Source organism: Antechinus flavipes, chromosome 5 (genome assembly GCF_016432865.1).
Source record: "Antechinus flavipes isolate AdamAnt ecotype Samford, QLD, Australia chromosome 5, AdamAnt_v2, whole genome shotgun sequence".
NCBI classification, from domain to species: Eukaryota; Metazoa; Chordata; class Mammalia; order Dasyuromorphia; family Dasyuridae; genus Antechinus; species Antechinus flavipes.
Window position 1 is genome coordinate 153,352,460 of NC_067402.1, and position 20,756 is coordinate 153,373,215.

General features: G+C 31.1%; 1 protein-coding gene across 4 annotated transcripts in view; it reads right to left on the reverse strand.

Annotated features, from left to right (window-relative positions):
- Positions 1-20,756, reverse strand: part of CACNA2D1 (calcium voltage-gated channel auxiliary subunit alpha2delta 1) — a 688,069-nt gene that overhangs the window by 73,442 nt on the left and 593,871 nt on the right. For all 4 annotated transcript variants that reach the window (XM_051961631.1, XM_051961630.1, XM_051961629.1 and 1 more), the window contains exons 13-15: positions 7,468-7,546; positions 5,820-5,869; positions 2,365-2,454 (exon numbers count right to left, since the gene is read on the reverse strand). In XM_051961631.1, coding sequence (XP_051817591.1) covers positions 2,365-2,454; positions 5,820-5,869; positions 7,468-7,546 — 219 coding nt within the window. The remainder of the gene's footprint in view (positions 1-2,364; positions 2,455-5,819; positions 5,870-7,467; positions 7,547-20,756) is intronic.

The window sequence follows — 20,756 nt, forward strand, 5'->3', positions numbered from 1 at the left end:
AGCAATAAAGGATGGATGAGATTCCTTGAGGAATCCTACAGTTTCCTTTACTAGATTTGTTTTTAATTATAGGCATTCTCCAAGGTACAATTCTGAGGCCTTAATTCCTTCTTTACACTCTGTAGGGTACACAGAAAGTAAACTAGATAGCATGGTAGACTGAATGCCAGATTTGAACTCAGAAAGGCATGAGATCAGATTTTGCTTCAAACACTTGCTAGCTGTGTCAATCCAGACAAACCGCTTTCCTTGTGTATAAAACAAGAATAATATTAACATGTAAAGTGCATTATAAATCTTATAGGGTAATGTAGATTTTAGTTCTTATTATTATTACAACTCACATAGAGCTTATATGTAGGGCTATGTGTTTTAGTTTTGGCAATGACATTTATTCTGAACCAGGACCAGTTCATGCTATCTCAGTGATGAATTCAAACATAATTAAACATGTGTGGATCATAAAATTTTAATTAAGATGATATGGTAGGAATTAGAGTTGTGGTTTTATTGATATTTCCTGGTAAGAAAACTCTTAACAATGCTGCAACTTATATACTTCAGGATGCCTAAAGCATGGAGAGATTAAGTGACTTGACCAGGATCACACAGCCAGGTCTTCATGAGGCCAGATCTCTTTTATACAAGATAAAATATTAAAACAGAAACCTTACAATTGCTAAGAAAAAATGCATATTGCTATATCTTCCTTCACCATATTACCATGGCAGCAAAAATGGAGCAGAAAGACATGCTACACAGCAACAGGAATATCACTCAAACTGCCAGGACCCCAGCTTAGCCATATATAAAACTTTTCCCAGATGACAAGGAAGCAAAAGCCCAGTTCAAGCCTTAGTCCTACAGTCCAATTGGATGGCTTCCCTGGCCCTTTTATTGAAAATCTTCCCAGTTTATGTAAAATGGATACCATTTCTACCATGTTATTTTAATATGAACTTTGCCAAGAAGAAACTTATCTCAAGAGGCTGACTGATGGTGAAGAGGCTAGAAGCACTGTCATAAGGATCAATTGAAAAAAACTACAGATGTTTGAGTTTGGGCAAGAGATTACCTAGAGAGGCCAAAATAGCTATATTTGGATATTTAGATATTTGAAAGACTGCCATTTTTGAAGAGGCAGATTTGTTCTGCTTGGCCTTGGAAATAAAAACTAGGAAATTCAAAACTGTTGAAGTGAAGAAAGCCAATTTCAATTCAACATAAAGAAAAATTTTCTGATAATTAGATCTTTGCAAAAATGAACCATATTGCTTTAGATGATAGTGAATTTTTTCAAAAAAGTAGGAGTTAGATATATCAAAATTACAGTAGTCAAGAATTTGGAAACATTAGGGTATACAGAATTGTATAAAACTGACAATAAAGGAAAGATTATTCTTATTGAAAATAAATAGGAATATAGTAAATGGGGTTTGTTCACTGCTAAACTTTGTTATTCAGACAGGATTGGCAGTACTTTTGTAAATGTGACACTTTTCTGGGGTAGGAATCACCAGAGTAAGTGTAAAAAGGGAAGGTAGTCTAGGCTGAGAAGGAAAAGAACTGCTGAACAGTTATATACAGGTATGCATCATCAGTCTTCATCTAAGGATATACTATACCACTATATACCACCATACTACTCATTCTAAGAGTGAATTAGATAACGATTTTCAACAATAGATGGGATCATTATGCAGATTTTTTACCTTGCATGTACATTTGGATTTAATTAATAAACAAGTATGTTTTAAATCTTTATATACTAAGTAGTAATGAACTCTTCAGTCTTTAAAATTACATAGAACTTCATATCTTTCCTATAATTCTTTATAATTGCATAGTATTTCCTATCTCTATTCTACTGCTAATATATTCCATTAAACTTAAGAAATTTGTAGTCATTTTTTATTGTCCTGTGTTTTATTACAAACTAAAAATTCAGAGTCTAGATCTTATTTCATCTTTGTAAATAAAGCTCCATGCTTTCAATATATTTGTGCTTAATAGTTATTAAACCCGTACAAATATTTGAAAGATAAAACTATTTCATGTTAATATTTGTCAATACTGTTTTAGTAACATATATTAAATGTGAATATGAAAATTCATAATTCATATAAAATAATTATATTTTCCCCATAGTTATAATTAACTTGAGAATTCTGATATAATTTAATTGAAAAAATGGAAAAATCCTCTGCACATTGAGAATTATAAACCAAAAACATAACAGCATGTTCTACAAGTCATATTTATGGGGAAGTGGCAGAGAGAGAGGAATGCCAGAGAAGTAGGTATGAATTATTAGTATGCCAGAATTATGATATCTATTTTTGTATAAACAACAGAAAATCTTACCAGTGCATCCAAGTATACATTAGTCCACTGGACTTGCTTAGCTCTGTCACCTGCCAAAACCATTGGTCTTCCCAGCACATCCAAATATTCCTATTCAAATGATATAAAAGTCATTCACTTAACAAATGATAACAAAAAAGTATAAATATATCAAAATGAAGGAAAATTGATATAAAATCAAATTAGATGAAATAATGGGGAATTAACATCTTAAAGAAGATTCCTACCATGGACTATATGAAGTGATATTTCTATCCTATCATGCTTTGAGTCAATAACATGTGGCTTGTTCTATTTATGTGGCATATTCCATCCTATTTCTCATCCTGGAACAATCAATCAGGCTATTTTCTTCAGGCATAAAAAGAAGATAGTTTTAATTTTTTTTTTAATTTTTGTTTGTCTTCTAAAAGGAACTACTGAAAACCCCGGTTTACATGGTGGAGTGCTGATCTTAAAATAAATAAAGCAAGCCCAAGTTTTCTTTCATATCAAAAATGGCCTGAAATTCAAAATTACATTTAAACATATAAACAAATAAATGAAATCCTGAGTCAAATCTCCACAGTAGACTGAAATACAGTTGCTGTTTTATTTCAGCACTGGATGTATTCATTGTTTACATTTTAAACAAATTGCATGTTATTTTTAAAATGTGGACTCTCATTCTATAATAATGTTGATTATGATTTTTTAGGCAACAGCTATATGAACAGGCAATTTTTTTCAAAAATAACATATAATCACTTAAATTACACTATAGTCTTCCATCATCTCATATTATAAGTAAACAAATTGATGTCAGGGTTTTGTTATACAAATGTGACGTTTTGGCTTGTTTGCCTTTTTTTTTTTTTTAACCTAATTGTCTTTTAAAGTAAACTCTCACTTATAATCTTCCTTTAGAAAGCTTCTTACTGCAGATTTGTAGGTGTTCACCATGCCTTGAATTATCTTTTGACCATTTTGCTACCAAATTGATTGTGAATGTATTTTTATTATATTGATGGTTGGAGTTAAATTTGACCTAATGCAAAAGTTAGAATTAAACAAATTTGGAACTGGAATGGATACTACAGTTTATCTAATCCAGGAATTCCAAATCTTTTTTTTTTTTTTTTTTGGTCATAAATTCCTTCGAAAAATTGGTGAAGCCTGGAATAATGTTCTTAAAGGTAAAAAAAGAAAGTAAAAAAGCTGACAAATTAATCAATTGGCATGCAGTTACCAAATTATATAAAGAACCAAGTACACAGACCGCAGATTAAAAACTCCTAAACTATTCTAATCATCTCCTTTTACATGTAATATAAATGAATCCCAGAGATATATGGTTTGATTTCAAAAATACACCAAAAAAACTTGATTTTTTTCTTACTAATTTAGACACAGAAAGACATTGACCTCATTTTTTTTTCAATTTCTATACTTGGTCTACTCTATTCTAATGAATAACAGCCACAGTTGAAACCTATTTAATTACACAGTAGTTTGAACAACAGGTAACATTTATATAGGAATTCAAAGTTTGCCAAGTGCTTTACTTTTATGTTATTTCAGTTGATCCTTACAACAATCCTGTAATATGTGTTGTTATATCCTCCCACTTTTAATATGAGAAAACCAAGGTTGAGAGGGGTTAAATGATTTATACAGTGTCACCCAGCTCTAGTATTATTCCAAGTCTAATATTCTTTCCATTCTGTTCACTAGATGCTTCGATAAACATAAATAAACAATATATAAAGCCCCAATTAAAAATGGTATCTACTAGTTCTTTTGATATATATACACACACACATACATTTCCTATATATGGATGCATATATATATATATATATATATACACATATACATGTGTGAATGTATATACAAAGATGCCATATATATATATATATAATACACTCCTATATATTTGTATTTGTGTTTAGGTGCTCATGTATATGTGTATACATATGTATGTGTTTCATATTAATATTGCAGAAAATAATGAAACCATACATGCTTTGTCTTCTCTACCACAAAAAACCTATTCTTTAGAACAAAACGTCCTCTATGACAGAACTTGAAGCCAGTAATTGGAATATGAGAGACACTCTCCACTACTACATATCCTATTTCCATGAGACATATAAGGGACGATTAGAGCAGTGGAGAACCATTAGAGACTTAGCAGAGATCAAGCACAGTAGGAGCAACACAATGGTACCATCAGAGAAAACTGGTAACACCATAGAAGGAGTGAGTTTCTTCTCTACGTGTTTTCTAGTCACACGAGATTCCAATGTTCATGCCCTCCACTTGTTTTCCTCTTGTGAACCTTGATGGTATCTGTATTTGAGGAACTTGCTTTCCTCTTACTATGCTATTTTGTTAAAAGCCCCTGTCTTGAATTGATTGGGTCCCTTAGCTGCCTAGAAAATTACATATTAACATGGAATTTGTGACTTATGACTGTGAGTAGATGCGGACCTAGAGAGTAGTATAAACTTGGGAGAACATTTCTAGAAGCTGTGAACGTGAGAGAGAAGGCTGCATAGTGTATCATAGATATCTGGGAAATTCTTATATTAATCACAGACAGCTAGAACCATTGTGAGGTATCTCTGATATATAAGAAGGAAATTTTGAAAGAGCAGCTACTTGAGATATTCCTATAGTGACTCTAGGGTAGGTTAGAGTTGCTGTATTACATGCTGCAAAGGGAAACCGATAGTATTATCTGAGGAAGAAAGAGAACAATTCTCTTCAAAATTTTAATAATCTTTCTTGTTATGAAATGAGTTTTGCCTCATAGGAAGTTTTAAAAAAAGGCTACATGATTAATTGTCAAGTATCATTTATATCACTGTAAGGATTCCTTTTGGATATGGCTTGGACTAGATCACAAATGAGGTCTCTTCTGTGTCTAAAATTCTATGACAGCAAAACATGGCAGAGTGTGTTGGTGTGAGGAAGACCTTGATTCAATTGTATCTCAAACTTGGCATCTAGGTACTATGTGTGATTGAACAAGAAACATTAATACCTTTGTGTATAAACATCAACATACAGGAACACACCTGTGTACACACATGTGTGTTTTATATATACATATATAATTTCATATCATTGAAAGTTATAATACATGTCTTTACAAAAAAAATTAGGTTAAAATTGTAGAGCTGAAATTTTAGTAAAATTCCATTGTATTTATTTTCTGTTATAGTCATTTATTATGAAGATAAAAGGACATTGACATTGTTTTGCTTGGGTTTTGCTATATGTAGTAAATATTGAAACAGAAAAAAATAATGATCACATAAATTTAAAAATACTCATAACTTTAAGTGTATTTTTTTACATCATGGTAAACATCATTTTCTAATTTGTTTTCTTCCTTTCATGTTTTTTAAAGTTTTATATAAAATTAACATCTTGCTCTTCTGTAAATCAGTTTGAGGTTACAGTCCTACCTGAGTATTGATCCTTATAGCTCCAATGGAAGGAATTTCATAATAGTAACCTGAAATAAACAAAAGATATAACTCTATTACCCAAAATTAAAGAAATACATTTCTTAGATTTATAGGCTAATTTCTGGTTTGTGGAATACAAAATAGATCACTAAAACTCTATTTTTTTTAAAAAAGCAATGAACTATCACTAAAATAAATTGATGGTAAAATGCAAAAATGGACATTATGACAGACCTCTTAATTAATTGCTTTTAAAGAGAAATAAAATGAATTTTCATACATGGGTATAAAGCAGTAGGATACTAATATTAATCCAAATGAGTGCTGCCAGAGAAGAAACAAAATCATGTGATTGATATTTAAATGTCAACCTGAATAGTAAATATATCTTTACATTATTCATTAAGGATCAAATCAAAAATTAAGATTAATCACACATTTCTGGAAAATATGGGTTCAAATCATTCTGATATATTCCACCACAGAAGGGTCACCTTGAAGCTTCCAAGACAGTTTAAGTAATAGTTTTACTTATCAGTAAATTTACTATTCAGTTATCACTATAGCACAGGGTAATATTGTGTATTTACATACATCTTAGATTTAACTTTTATTTAAATAGATAAAGCAATAATTTCAAGAAAAAATATAACTTTAATGGTTTTAGGGAAAAAAATGTAAAGTAGCAATATTAAAATTTCTTCTAATTGAAGGTACTAATCAAATTTTTAACTCACCTTATGCGACTAGTGAAATTTTTTTAAAAAATATTTTTTACTGGTTTAATATTCTCATTTCAGTTCAATTCACATTCCTTAAGAATTATCTTGGTATTGGTTCGTATTTTTAAGCTAGACTATGTTTTAATTAAGAAAATGCATTTTAAAAATGAAAATCATACTGATATTTTAAGTAGAAGAGAAGGATTTGGGATTCAATTATCCTAATGTTTGCTTCAACTACTATTATTATAGCCCTGATCTAATTTTTGATTTCTTAAAAGATACATATACTTAGTATTAAATGTATCTCAATAATTGTTCAAGGTATACATAATATGAATTTGTTCCAAAATTAGAGTATACAGAACCCAGCAAACCTTCCATTGTACCATTGTAGAAGGTACCCTCTTATGAAGTACATTATGAGGCAGTGTGGTATAATGGAAATAATATTGACTCTAGAGGAGAAAAGAGTTCTTAATCTAATGGGCTATAGACCAACAAGCAGCCTATAGATGTGTTGGGTTTTTTTTTTTTTTTTTTTTTTTTGGGGGGGGGAAGAGGGAAGGTCATTAAATTTAATTGGAGAAATATGATATTTTAATTTTCATTTAACTCTAGCTAAAATTTATCATTTCCTTCAATTACTTAAACACTTTAATGTTAGAAAAGGCCTGTCCTTCAGCTTCTTCAGGCTCCCAAAGTAGAACACATAAAATTAGAAACCTCTGCTTACAGAGTCAGGGGTACAAATCCTACCTATGGTGATAAATTCCTGTGTAAAATTAGATTTCAAAAATATCTCTGGGCTTCAATTTCCTTCTCTCTCAAAGTGAGGGACTAGATGCCCTCTGAAAGTCCTATATAATCAATTTTATTATATATTTGTACATTATATATACTCAGAAAAATAGAATAGTTACCTTTGTTTTCACAGGCCATCCACTGTATTGGGCCTCTGTCATAATTATGCTGACCAACTGAAAATGTGAATACACGTACCTAAATGTATTAAAACAAACACAAAACAAGTTAGAGAGACTATTAACATGACCAAAAAAAAAAAAAAAAAGAAATATAAAAAAGAGGAGTTCTAAAAGACATTTCTGTATTATTCTTTTCTAAACAAGAATATGAACTAATAATATTCCAAGAACACTGTTAAGTATTTGGTGAAAAATACAAAGGTTTAAATCCCAATCCCTTCAGCTTCTGGTCTATTAAATAAGAGCTAGGATGGAATTTTTTTTTTATCCAATCCAATTTACCAGCTCTTTGTGGACTCTCCAAAATAAACAAATATGTAAAAAATGCAACTTATTGTGACAGAATATGTTAATAGAAGTATATATACTTATGACATTATTTTCTCTAGGATGAAGTACAAAATCTTTCATATATATTTTCAAATCCTTTAAAACATGTTCCTTTTGGATCCTTTCTTAAACAAATCTCTCTTGGATTTAGCCTGTAATTCAGTGACATTGGCTTCCTGGTTGTTACTAATATAAGCTATTCCATTTCTTGACCTTAGGCATTTTTCACTGGCTATCTTCCATGCCTGAAATCCTTTTCTCCTTCGTCTATCTCCACCAGCTAAATTACCTTCAAATCTCAGCTAAGGTCTATTTTCTGTAAGAAGCGTTTCCCAGTCCTCCTTAATCTTAGTACCTTTCCTTTGTGATTATCTCTAAATTGCTTGGCATGTATTTTGTTAACACATATTTACATGCATGTTGTCTCTCCACTAGACTCTGAATATTCCTTAAGCTAAGGAACTCTCTCCCCACATCTCCTGCCCCCCATCTTTCTTTGTATCTCCAGTGCCTGATCCATAGTGGACACTTATTAAATGCTGGTGATTTGAGTTATTGGTGATTTTCACAAATATGCCACAGACACCCACACTAAGGTTTTTACTTTAGTAATTCATTGTTTTATGAAATATATTCTGGGCCCCTGAAAACTATGCTAAGTATATGCTTTTTCCAGATTGAGTGGACTTTTTCTTTCGTTCTTTTTTTAATGCAACCATTTTTTTTTTCCTATTTTAAATGCTTTGAGTAGACTTCTAATGTAGCCCTAGGCCCTCGTCATCAGTTGAATAGTTTGGCCATTTTTTGACCCCAACATAATGAAGTCATTTGGTCCTCTTTCAGCATAACAGATAACAACTAACAAGTTTTATTAAGTTAGGAGAAACTCGTTTTGAGAAGGTAGGCTATCAGTTGATTTTTTGAGAGGGATGACAATTCATAAATAATATCTAGTCAGAGAATAAAGGAAAATGGAGAAATGCATGGCAGCACTAAAAAAAAACCCATGGATCTTTTTGTTTGTTTGTTTGTTTTGTAGAGTTTTGACATGGTTTTATAGAGTGACTTGGATACTTTATGAGCATAGAGATTATTGTCTCTTCTTGATTTCATTTATTTAACTATGCAGATATGTTGGTATGATTCATCAGAATGTGATGTTCAGTGATATGTAAGAAATGAATAATAAATCAGATTCTAAAACAAGACAATTCTAAGATCATAAACATTTTTATAAAGAATGTTAATATTAGTTGTAATTTTAAAATGTATGTTGAAACATGTACTTTACATCTGTTAATATTCTAATACTGTCAGATACTTTCAGTAGTTCAATATAGATAACATTGAAATTATAATTATGTGTCCTACTGGACAGAGGATGCTGGAGCTAGCTCACCAGAGCTAATTATCAAATAATCAGTGTAATCCTATCACAAATCAGCAGATACAAGAAATTAGGGCTTGATTTTCTTTCTTTTTGATTTCTACATTTTAAGAAGTGATGGGAAAAATGATAATGAAGATTAAACTGAAAAGTGTGTTATCTGTCTTTTTTCCCCTGAGTGATTTACTTAAACATTTACCAAAATGCCCCTACTTATTGGGATTGAATTTCCAGGTTTGGTCTGGCCAACTGAGTACTAGACCACTTGGCAGGGAATATTCAAGATCAGAGTATATAAGTTACCAAGAGGATAATTTTGTTAATTTTTCAGTCTGACAGAAAAACCACCCTTTATGACTTTTAAATCTCACTGTCTCCCCTGATTCTGGTTAGGAGACTCTCTCTCATTCTGGAAATAATATTGGTTTTCCTTTCTGTCACTCAAGCATTAATCTTTCTTCTAGAGTGAGGACACTTTTCTAGGATAGGGTTACTTCTTATACAATTTAGAGTAAAACAATAAAGACAACTTATTCTTAAAGAATTTTGCCACCTTCAACTGAAAATTCAATTTAAATTTAATATCTCTAGCAAAATTCCCATGAATATGAGGTAAAGAAGAAATGTCATTGCCTTAGAAATTATTTGTCCCTCTTTTTCACAAGTGAAAATTTTGCATATATTTTATATTTTTCTTTGATATAATTATGAATTTTCTGAATTTTCTCTTGCTGTTATTGTGAACATTTAAGTGATATAATTTTATTAATGAATTTCCTCATGTTGTTTTGTTAGAGAATTCTCCAAGTTCAAACTAAAATGGTGACAATATAGATCACTATTCCTAAAAATCAATTTCAGTAAAAGAAATTTCTAAGAAATATTTAATTTAATTGGATTTATAATAAAGTATATTACTACAATTTTCAGATTGTTAGTCTTATAAGTCTATTTTCTTGTCAGAAACGATGGAATGGGAATTGTAAACCTTTTACTATAAAGGCATTAAAGGCAGACAAAATTATGGTTAGTGGGATTATTCTTTCTAGATCTATGAAAATATGCATTTTTAACATTAAAGAAGCATTGTCTATGCTAACCCAACTTGGATGTTTAAATGATATTATCAGTCAAATAGTCTACAGTCAAGGCCATCCAAAAACAAAACAAAGCAAAAAAAAAAAAAACATTACAGTCAAAACAGCCAGACTCTTTTATATACATATGTTTTATCTCAAATGCATTGCTTCTTTTCCATGTGTTTGTCTACATGAAACTAGCAGAGGATATTATAGATAAGAAAGGGCAGGAACTTGGCTAGCCATAGAAGTATACACCCTGTCATATTTAATTCTAGTTGTTTTAACTTGTTTTTCAAACATCCCAAAGGGGACAGAACTTAGTCCAACGTTTTTTAATCTGCTATTTTATTCACTAGTTACACGTGGCCCTCTGACTTTCCATCAAAATTGATGTTTCTTGAGTAACTGTAGTTAACCATATTTATTATTTTCCACCTCATCTCCCAATTTTCATTTGTCAATATCTAAATGTTTCCTAAAAAGTGTTTCCCCCCCATAAAAATTTCTCCAGACATGAGTTCAATGAATAGCTTATATATAATTAACTAATATACTTCCTTTGAATGAATTAACTCTTGGGATTGCTCTATTATACAAAGAATGAACATCTTATAGTTGAAATTTTTACAAAGTCATTAGATTCAGGAAATGTAGTTCAATGGAAGGAAAATTGTGCTGTTTTCAGAGAACCTGGGTTCAAATCCTTACTACTTGTATGATATTGGGTAAATGTTACAATCTCCATTAGAGTCATTATCCTTACCTTTTAAATAATGTAGTTGGACTAGATATCTGATCTATAATTCAAGATTTCTATCATTGACTTTATAAGTAGAAGGAACTAGAGATCAAAAAGAACGGTCCCCATGTTCATACAGCCATAATGGTTAAATGATTTGTTCAAATGCATTTAAATAAGTTCATAGACAGAAAATAAGAGCTGCTCTTCCTTCTCTTCTGCTTCAAGGATAAACTACATATTCCTTTTCAGAAGTTAAGTTCAGTAATGGTTCTATTTAAAAGTGCTTTCTGTTCATATTCAAGCTGAGATCTTTAGAATATCCTATACTACCATCATACATTTGTTAATTACCTATCAGGAAGACAGAAATTAATCAGTCTTTTCATTTTAGCATATTCTAAAAAAAAAGTATAATTAAAAATTTAAATGCTCTTTAAAAGTTAAAAGATACATTTTTAATTTATTCTATTATAAATTAGTGGAGATTGTAGTTAATTGGCATATTAGCGCCGGTTCTCTACTACATTGTAGCTATGGAGCTTTAATTCCAATGTTCTATATTGTATTACTGCCACCCTGTGGAAGTTAATGAACTAGCTGAAGGCTGTATTTGTCTAAAATTTAATTAAAGAATGCTTTGCTGGTATTGTTTTCCTGAAATAATTTACTAGTATGTTACAGTTCTTTGCACAAGTTTTAGAGAAAAAAGTCTAAATGACATCTATCTCTTGTAAAATATACATGATTTAGCATTTAAAAGTATATGTGAATACCAAATGTTTCATATTTTGAGATTTTTTTTTATTTTTACAAAATCTTATATAGATGTAATAGTTGCATTTATTTACTATATATTAGCAACATGTGTGTGTATGCAACACATATTTCTAGCTATTTGATAGATAACTCTAAATATGGAATACAGCCTTTAAAATTAAATTTAATTCAGTTATTTTAGGCTATATTTACTTAAAGATAATAAATATTTTTAAGAGGAGAGAACCTACATAGATATGCGGAAAAATTTATTAAACATAAGCTTGGTAATGATAGTTTTAGATAGGAGACATATATATATATATATATATATGTATATATATATATATATATAATTGAACTTTAAAAATTATTACAACAATTTATTTCATTCAAAATTTGAGCTTTGGGTTTTCACAATTTTGATGTTATAATCCTCAGAAGATGCCCCATAAGTCACCATTCATTCATTAGGATTTAAAGTTATTTTGATTTGCTGATTATAACTATGAATCAGGGTTTATTTAGTATTTCCGCATGGACTATTTTTTCTGGTGGTAGATTTTTATTAAAAATAAAATGGACTACCTTCTCAAAAAATTATGCCCACCCCTGTCTTTATCTTGTAATACTTTTTTTTTCTTTTTCCTTCTGATTCTCCTAACATGAAGTAGTTGCATGCAGTGGAGTATTTTTTCCCAAACCCCAAGGTCAACCTGGAAAAAAAAAATTAAGGCCATAGGAACTCATTTCCCAGCAGACACCAGTTACTGGAAATTATCACCTCTGCAATTATCAGCTATACAAAGTTCAAGTTTAATTTTGTAACAGGCAAATCTCCAAAGAATAAATGGAACTATGACTATAAAGTAATGAAAGCAGTAAAACCGAAATAAAAAATATCAGATCAAAACATACTGGAAGACATGAAGACAGAGAAGGGTTTTTATCATTTTACTGTGCTTAGTATAATTTAATAACATTGGCATCGATCCTACAACAACACTATTTTGGACATTTTAGAAGAAAAATTTCCAGAAATTTCCAGAATTTGCAATTGTTCTATGATCCATATCTTTTGAATACTCATGATTTGTTTCATTAGAGGCTCTGACATAAATTAAAGCAGTCTAATTTTTTCTTTTGCTCTTTTAATACTTTTAATTGATTTTAGAAGATCTGAAAATTGTTAAGAATTTCGATTCTTCTCTTCTGCTTAGGACTACAAAATACAAGCTCGTCAGCATTTATAGATTTAATTATCATCTCTATACAGATATTTGGGCAGTTAGTGGATAAGAGCTTTAACCAGCAAAACTCCTCTTCTTCACTTCAAATCTGGCCTTGGACAAGCGGTGTGACTTTGGGCAAATGACTTAATGCTATTTGCCTTAATTTTTCATCTGTAAAATGAACTATAGAAGGAAATGGCAAACCACTCCAGTATCTTTGCAAGAAAACCCCAAGTGAGATCACAGAGCAGGTCATGAGTGAAACAACTCCACAAAATGCTAATGACTCTCAATTCTACTTTTTCCATCCCTGTCTCTCTGTTGTCATCCAATCCAGCATCGCCAACTGCTTTTCAGACATCTCTAAGTGAAAATCTAGTAGACATCTTAAATTCAGTATGTTCGAAATAGAACTGATTATCTTTCTTCCTAAACCTGACCCTCCTTGGATCAGGAAAGTCCAATACTGAAATTTGCCCAATATTGAAATTTGTTCACATGTTGTTCCCATAGGACTGTAAACTCCTTTAGGGCATTGACTGTCTTTTACCCCTTTTTGTATCCCTAGCACTTAATAGAGGACCTGACACTTAATAAAGTGCTTAATAAATATTTATTGATCCATTCTGTAATATTAGTGTTACTGTATATGGGATGAGGGTAGCAGAAGGACCCAGAACAAAGCCCAAACATTTGTGCTTACTGATTCTTGTGCCACATTCCTCATATGTTCCATGGCTACAGATCCAAATTGTAGACAAATTATTCTCTTGCTCTATACCTGGCTCTCTGATGGTATGCATTTCCTCAGTTGTACAAGTACTATCTCAATTTAGTTCCATTCTGCCTCTGTCTCTCTTATACACATGATTCCTCCTACTGTCTACTCTCTACTTAAACATAGTCTTAGGTGAATTCCTACTCAACACATTCATAATTGACTTAAAGAAGTCCTGCATATAGATAATTGGCAGTTGTCAGAAGATTTATCCTTCTTAAGAGTTTTGGGAATCTTTTTGCCAGTGTCCTTCAAGGCTGGTACATAAAGAATACTAAATGAAGAGAAGAGAATTTTTCTCATTCTATCTCAAGTGGCAATAAAAGGTTAATGCTATTTCTAAGTGACATCCAACATTAGAACTGAACATTTTCCATTGCTGACTTAAACACTTGTCTTAGCAAAATGTAGACAGGGTCTGAATGATGAATAAATTGGCTCCTTGATTCCTACTAACCTCCATTCCATAGAGAAATTTAAAATTATAAGTAATATGAATCTTAAGAGACATAATACAATATTTTTTCCTCCTAAAACTAAGGGAAATTCATAGTAATGACACATAAAATTTAGTGCTTAAAAGAGAATTATGTGTGATCAAGGAAGAGTGTGTCAAATGATCTTATTTCTTAGGCCAGAGCTCTTCCTGTGAAGATAATTTGAAAATAAATTTAGCATAAAATTTGGAGGGAAGAGATCAATCACATTGATTTCTCAAATTTATCCAACTATATTATGGATGGGACCACAAACACTATCTAAAATGTATTCGATACCTTTGTTATTAATAGAGCTGATCCAAATTCCTGATATATTTCATCAGCAATAAAATGTCTGGACATTGATTTCATTAAAAAAAAATAGGAACCAATGAAATAAAAAAAAAAAAGGAGGAAACAAATTAAAATCCAAATATGACTATCCAGATATATTGTTCACTTGAGCTTCTAGAACTTCTTTAATAAACTCAGCTTTAGAATTCAGTACAATCTGTTCATTGTCTATAGCATTAAAAATGCTGTGAAATTCTAGCTATATTTAAAAGCAAATTAATATACAATTATTTTTACCACAAAAACCAATTTTTTTTTAAGTTTAGTAAGTTACTATGCTATACTTTTCCTATGTACACCATACGAAATAAAATTCGTTACACTGTTATTCGGAAAATAATCTCACAATATGATACTGACAGCACCAAAAAGCATGCTGCTAAACTTGCTGTAAAGAATATGGCATCATATGATCTAGTATTTCAATTTATGAAGAAATTTATTATCACATCAGTCATTTTGCTTAAAATAATCATAATAAATAGCTTCCATATTTTAAGATAAGAAAAGTTTCCATCCCCACCCCCATTTCCGTTTTTGTATATTTACAATGTTTGACAAAGAAGTGATAAGATTTGGGCACACTATTTCTAAACAATAAGCAACATTGATATTAAGCCTAAAGCATCATCAGCTGAGAGGTGACTGGCTTGCAGAGGTCAGTAAACAATCAGCAGAGTGATTTATTTCAGATGCCCTTCTTGGGTAATTCCAAATATTTCACTGTCAGTGATACTGAAAAGATTCATTTTAAAAAGACGGGTTCTTCTATTTGGGGTCAAGGGGAAGAGGCCATCTACACAACTTCCCACAACATATATTTCTCTTCACTCCATTTTCGTATACAAATGGAGATGGTTGCTCTGCTCAAGAGATGACAAAATTAAAATTACAACCCCAAATTCTAATTAAATAGAAAAATTAGATAATAAAAAAGTTGATTAGAAATAGGCATTTATTTTAATATTTATTTTTTGTGAGAATCACAAAACTGTTGTGTTTTTGAACAAATTGAATATGTAATGTTTCAGATAATCAAAGTATCACCAAATTTCCATAAGAAAATTTAAAGTATATTTTATATTTTCTGTATTTTATAATTCATTTTATGTAATTTATATTTAATATCATATTTGAAAAACTTTTGGTTTTTCCATAACATGTTAAAATTACTAAGATTTTGTGGTGAATTTGTAAAAGATTTATGCTGCACATCTCATGAATAGGAAGCACTTTTTATTAGCTTTTCCTATCACAATGTATCTAGGTAAGGAAAGCAATGCCATTTTTTTGTTGTTTTTGAGGGGAAAAAAGGATAGGGACAAAGTGATACAAATAATTTCCCCGATGTTTATTACCTGGGTGACTTGGGGGTGACTCAACAAGTTTAACAATTATTAATTAAATGCCTTCTAAGTACTATGTACTGTGCTAAGAAAGGAGGATATAAGGAAGGCAAAAACAGTCTCTGTCTTCAAGAAGTTTGCAATTGTAAGAGGATGGCAACATATAAACATTCATATCTATCATCTATATTCACACACAGGTGTGTATTATATAAGTATTTACACACAGGTGTGTATCTATATATGTATACATACACACATGTGTGTGTGTTTGTGTGGGTATACATATCTGACCCCTTCCTGTCTTTCCAGTTTTCATATACCTTACTTTTCCCTTTCTGTTCTCAATCCTGTGACTAACTTTCACGCGTTGCCTCCTACGTAGGAGAATCCATCAACTGATTCCATAAATTTTCACTGGCTCATATCTCTGAGATATATAAACACACATATATACTGTATGCATATATTATATGTATACACACACAAACCCACAATACACATATAGCTTTTTGCAGAAGGTAGGAATTTAGTTCAATCTTGAGAAAAGCCAAGAGGAGAAGAAAAGTTCGTGAAGAGCTTTAAAGGACTATTTATTTTATATTTGAACCTCGAGGTAATAGGGAGCAACTAGAACAGTGGTTCTCAAAGTATGGTCTCTAAGCAGGGTTCCTCAAACTTTTTAACTAGGGGGCCAGTTCACTGTCCCTCAAACTGTTGGAGGGCCGGACTATAGGAAAAACAAAAACTTTGTTTTATGGGCCTTTAAATAAAGAAACTTCATACCCCTGGATGAGGGGGATAAACGTCCTCAGCTGCTGCATCTGGCCCGCGGGCTGTAGTTTGAGGACTACTGGGAGAATCCTGGGGATCTCTGAAACCCTTTTAGAAGGTCCACAAATTCAAAAATAGTTTTTATTTCCAATATGGTAAATGTCTATAAATATAATCCAGATAAACAAAAATGCTTTGCAAGAGATCCTCAATAATTTTTAATAGGATAAAGATACTGAAAACAAAAGTTTGAGAACCACTGAACTAGAGTATTGAATGAGGAGAGAGAGCAGGCTTATGTGATTACACATATACTTTAGGAAGATCACTTTGGTAGCTGGTACTGAATATTTTACTAATGATATAAGACATATACTATATTTTATGGAGGCAGAAAAAGATGCACTAAAGTGGGACATCCTGGAACCAAGGAAAATAACGAGAAGTTATTATAGTAGTTTAGGTGAGAGGTGATGAAGTCCTTTACAAGGTGGTGCTAATGTCAGTCATGAGAATGGTGATTACACAAGAGATATTAACAAGGTAGAAATGACAGGATTTGGTCAATAGGAAATTATTAAAATGAGGAGTTAAGGATGACAGTATCTTGGTATAGCTAATAAGCTAAAAAGCCAAGGGGCATAATAATGCCCCTTGGAATGACTATTCATAAAGATATATTTGAAACATTCAAATCTTTTAAATACTTTTAATAAAAATACTTAAAACTATGCATACAGAAACACAGCATTGGATATCTTGGCTTAGCTTTTCAAAAAAACAAACAATCTAAGTAGGAAAGAATTGTGATACAGTTAAATCACTTTTTCCCCCATGGTTTTGCTCTTGCCTGTTCTGGAAGATTGGCAGAGAAAACAGATGTTTGGTGGATAGTTTCCCACGAGTATTATGTTCTTCACCAACTCTTGAAAAATAATTGTTAAATGTTCCTTTACACTATATATACCAAAAAAAAAAAAAAAAACAAAAAAACAAAAACATAAAACTAGCTTTCTGAAAGCTACTTTGAAAGGATGTATGTTACTGCTTTCTATTTCCCATCTGGCACTCTAATTTGAGAGAATTGTGTGTGTTGCTTCTACATATTCTTGTAAATACTAGTAACCTTTAAAATGAATAATATCTTTGCTTCTTGAAGGACATTTTTTTTTGCAATCAATTGTTGCACTGAAAATAATAACAATGATGGCTATTATTCCCTATATGTCTTATTCTTTTCCTTAATTCCATCAATTTTATTGATAATTCTAATTTTTTTTTTTTTTTTTTTTTTTTTTTTTTTTTTTTTTTAGGAATTTAAGTATTTCAGGGGCAGTTTCAAATCTGGCCTCAGACACTTAATACTTCCTAGCTGTGTGACCCTGGGCAAGTCACTTAACCCCAATTGCCTCAGACCAAAAAAAAAAAAAAGAATTTAAATATCTCTTTGGAGTTCGTGTCCAGTTTTAATTATAAATCTACTTAATACATGCAAATTGCTCCTTAGAAAGACTAAAGTGACAAGCCTTTATATTCTGAACAGGCATTTGGAATGTTTTAAACTAAGTAAAATGCTTTTTACTTTTTCACTGATCTTAGGAATTATCTTCATCAGTTATTTCTGGTACTAATTTTCTCCCTTTTTTCCACCTGTTTGGACTTGACTATATTGTTCCTCTCAGTTTGGCAATATTTGTAAGGAATTCCTGCTCGTGAGTGAGCCTGTGAAAAATGGAAATGTAGGTAAAGATTGGGAGGCAAATATTTTCTAATTTGACACAGCTGTGTCAGGAGAATAGCAGAGACTCAATCTTAAAGTGATACCTATCTGTAATTAGATTATCATCCAAAAATAACAGTTCTCATGCAAAAAATAATCAGACTTTTAAATACTCTATTTCTTGAACTTTTTACCCTTGTTAAAATGTGTCATACATCAGCTGTCCTCATTTATCCACTTGTACTGATGAATCCCAGTTGCCCTGCTTTGGAATGCTCTGAATTATTTCTATGTGGTTGGCAACATATATAAAATATTCAATAGCCATCATGATGCCAAGTAGAAAGCAATAAGAATCAAAAATAGAGTCATAAAAAATGGCATGCTGTCAAGAAGGAATTTTCTCCACATTTTACAATGATTTTGAAATGGTGATTATTTTTAAAAATTAAAAATGTACAATAGTTTTAATGAGGATAGCAATGTAAAGACCTTATTTTATGATGAAATCATGGTCATATACATCTGGTTTATATTTAGTCATCTGTGAATGTCTTAGGAGGCAGCCAGGTAGCTCAATGGATAGAACACTGGGCTTATAGACAAGAAGACTTGAGTTCAAGTATGACTTCATTTACTAGCTGGGTGAACTGGGCAAATCACTTAACCTCTATTTGTCTTAATCCACTGAAGGAGGAAATGATAAACAATTGCACTGTCATTGCCAAGAAAACCCCATGGGCTGTGGGATCATGAAGAATTAGTTGACCTGACTTAACAACAACAACAATGAATTTGTCATATTCACCTTAACAGAACATAAACTCTATGAAGGTAGAGATCTTTTTGTCTCGTCCACAGTCTCATTTTGCAAACCTTATAGCACTTTATAAATGGTACTATTTATTTATTATTATAATATTATTTATTATTGACCTCAAATTAGATGCTTAATATTTTGAATTAAATTGTTTGAATTAAATTGAACAGACCAAGTGAATACCAAACATTTCAAAAATTTTAAGACAATGGATACTTAAGAAATGAAAATTTGACAGTTTGAAAGTTCTAAATAAGTTAGTCAACAGGTGTAACTTTGCAGCTGTATCCAAGAATTGTGCTGACATCTCAAGAATTTTCATGACTGGTTTTGAATCAGTTAAATTGCAAAGACAATCATATTTTAACAATATGCCATAGACTACAGAAAATACAATCATATGTGAAATGGGTGCAAAAGAATGAATAAGTTAGGTGAGGTGGCCTTAATTATTTTTATTATTTGTTGGTTTTAAAGTGAATATTTTACTAATGTTCTTAAAGAAAATATTTATTGTTTTCTGGGGAGGTAGAAAGGAAATACATGCTTCTTTGTGTTTAATACTGCAATGGTTTGACTTTCTCAAATATTTTAGCTTTCATTAAATAACAATATACTGGCATTATTTAATTAATATCTGTAAAGAGTGACTATCTGAACTTTTAGTAACTAAGACAATTTATTATTTAATAAACTAAGAGTTTAAATGGGATATTGAACAATTTTTTTAAACTGGGAAAGACTTGAAAACTAAATGAAAGGACTGTAGGAATGAATTAAAGAATAAATGATTTTAGAAGTAGCATGGCATCATGTAAGAAACACAAGTCAAAATCAAACTGCTTATGTTACTTATGAGCTAGACAATTTGAAGGCAAATTACTTTGCTCTTCTGGGATTAAATTTCCTCACCTGGGATATGGGAGTATTTTTCTCAATATCTCTCACATAGGTTTTGAGGAAAACATTTTGTAAATCTTTTAAGTTCCATAGAACTCTTGGACATCACTAAATCCAAATCTCTATGTAGAATTTTTAGAGGAAAAAGTTATCATTTTTTCCCCTTAATTCCTTCAAGACTTTGTATTTATCCATCATCTATCATAGGAAACTACTACAAATTTTTTTCGCTTTGATTATTGTCCTGAAGATCTTTGAAGAATTACTGATAATGAGGTATATTGGCAGTCAGTAGTGCTAAATACAAAAAGAAAGTTTTGAAGTACTAATAGGTTTGTGTCTGAATCCTCACTGGCAAACAATATTAAATAAACTAACAAACTACAAGGGTTATTTGTGTTATCTCTATATAGGCCTAACATAGGGAAATTTTTTTTCTGAAAAAGGTTTTAAAAAATGCAGGTCTCGTTTCAAGAAAGCCATTATCAGTCAATAACCTTGATGATTTTGGTAACACTAGATCTTT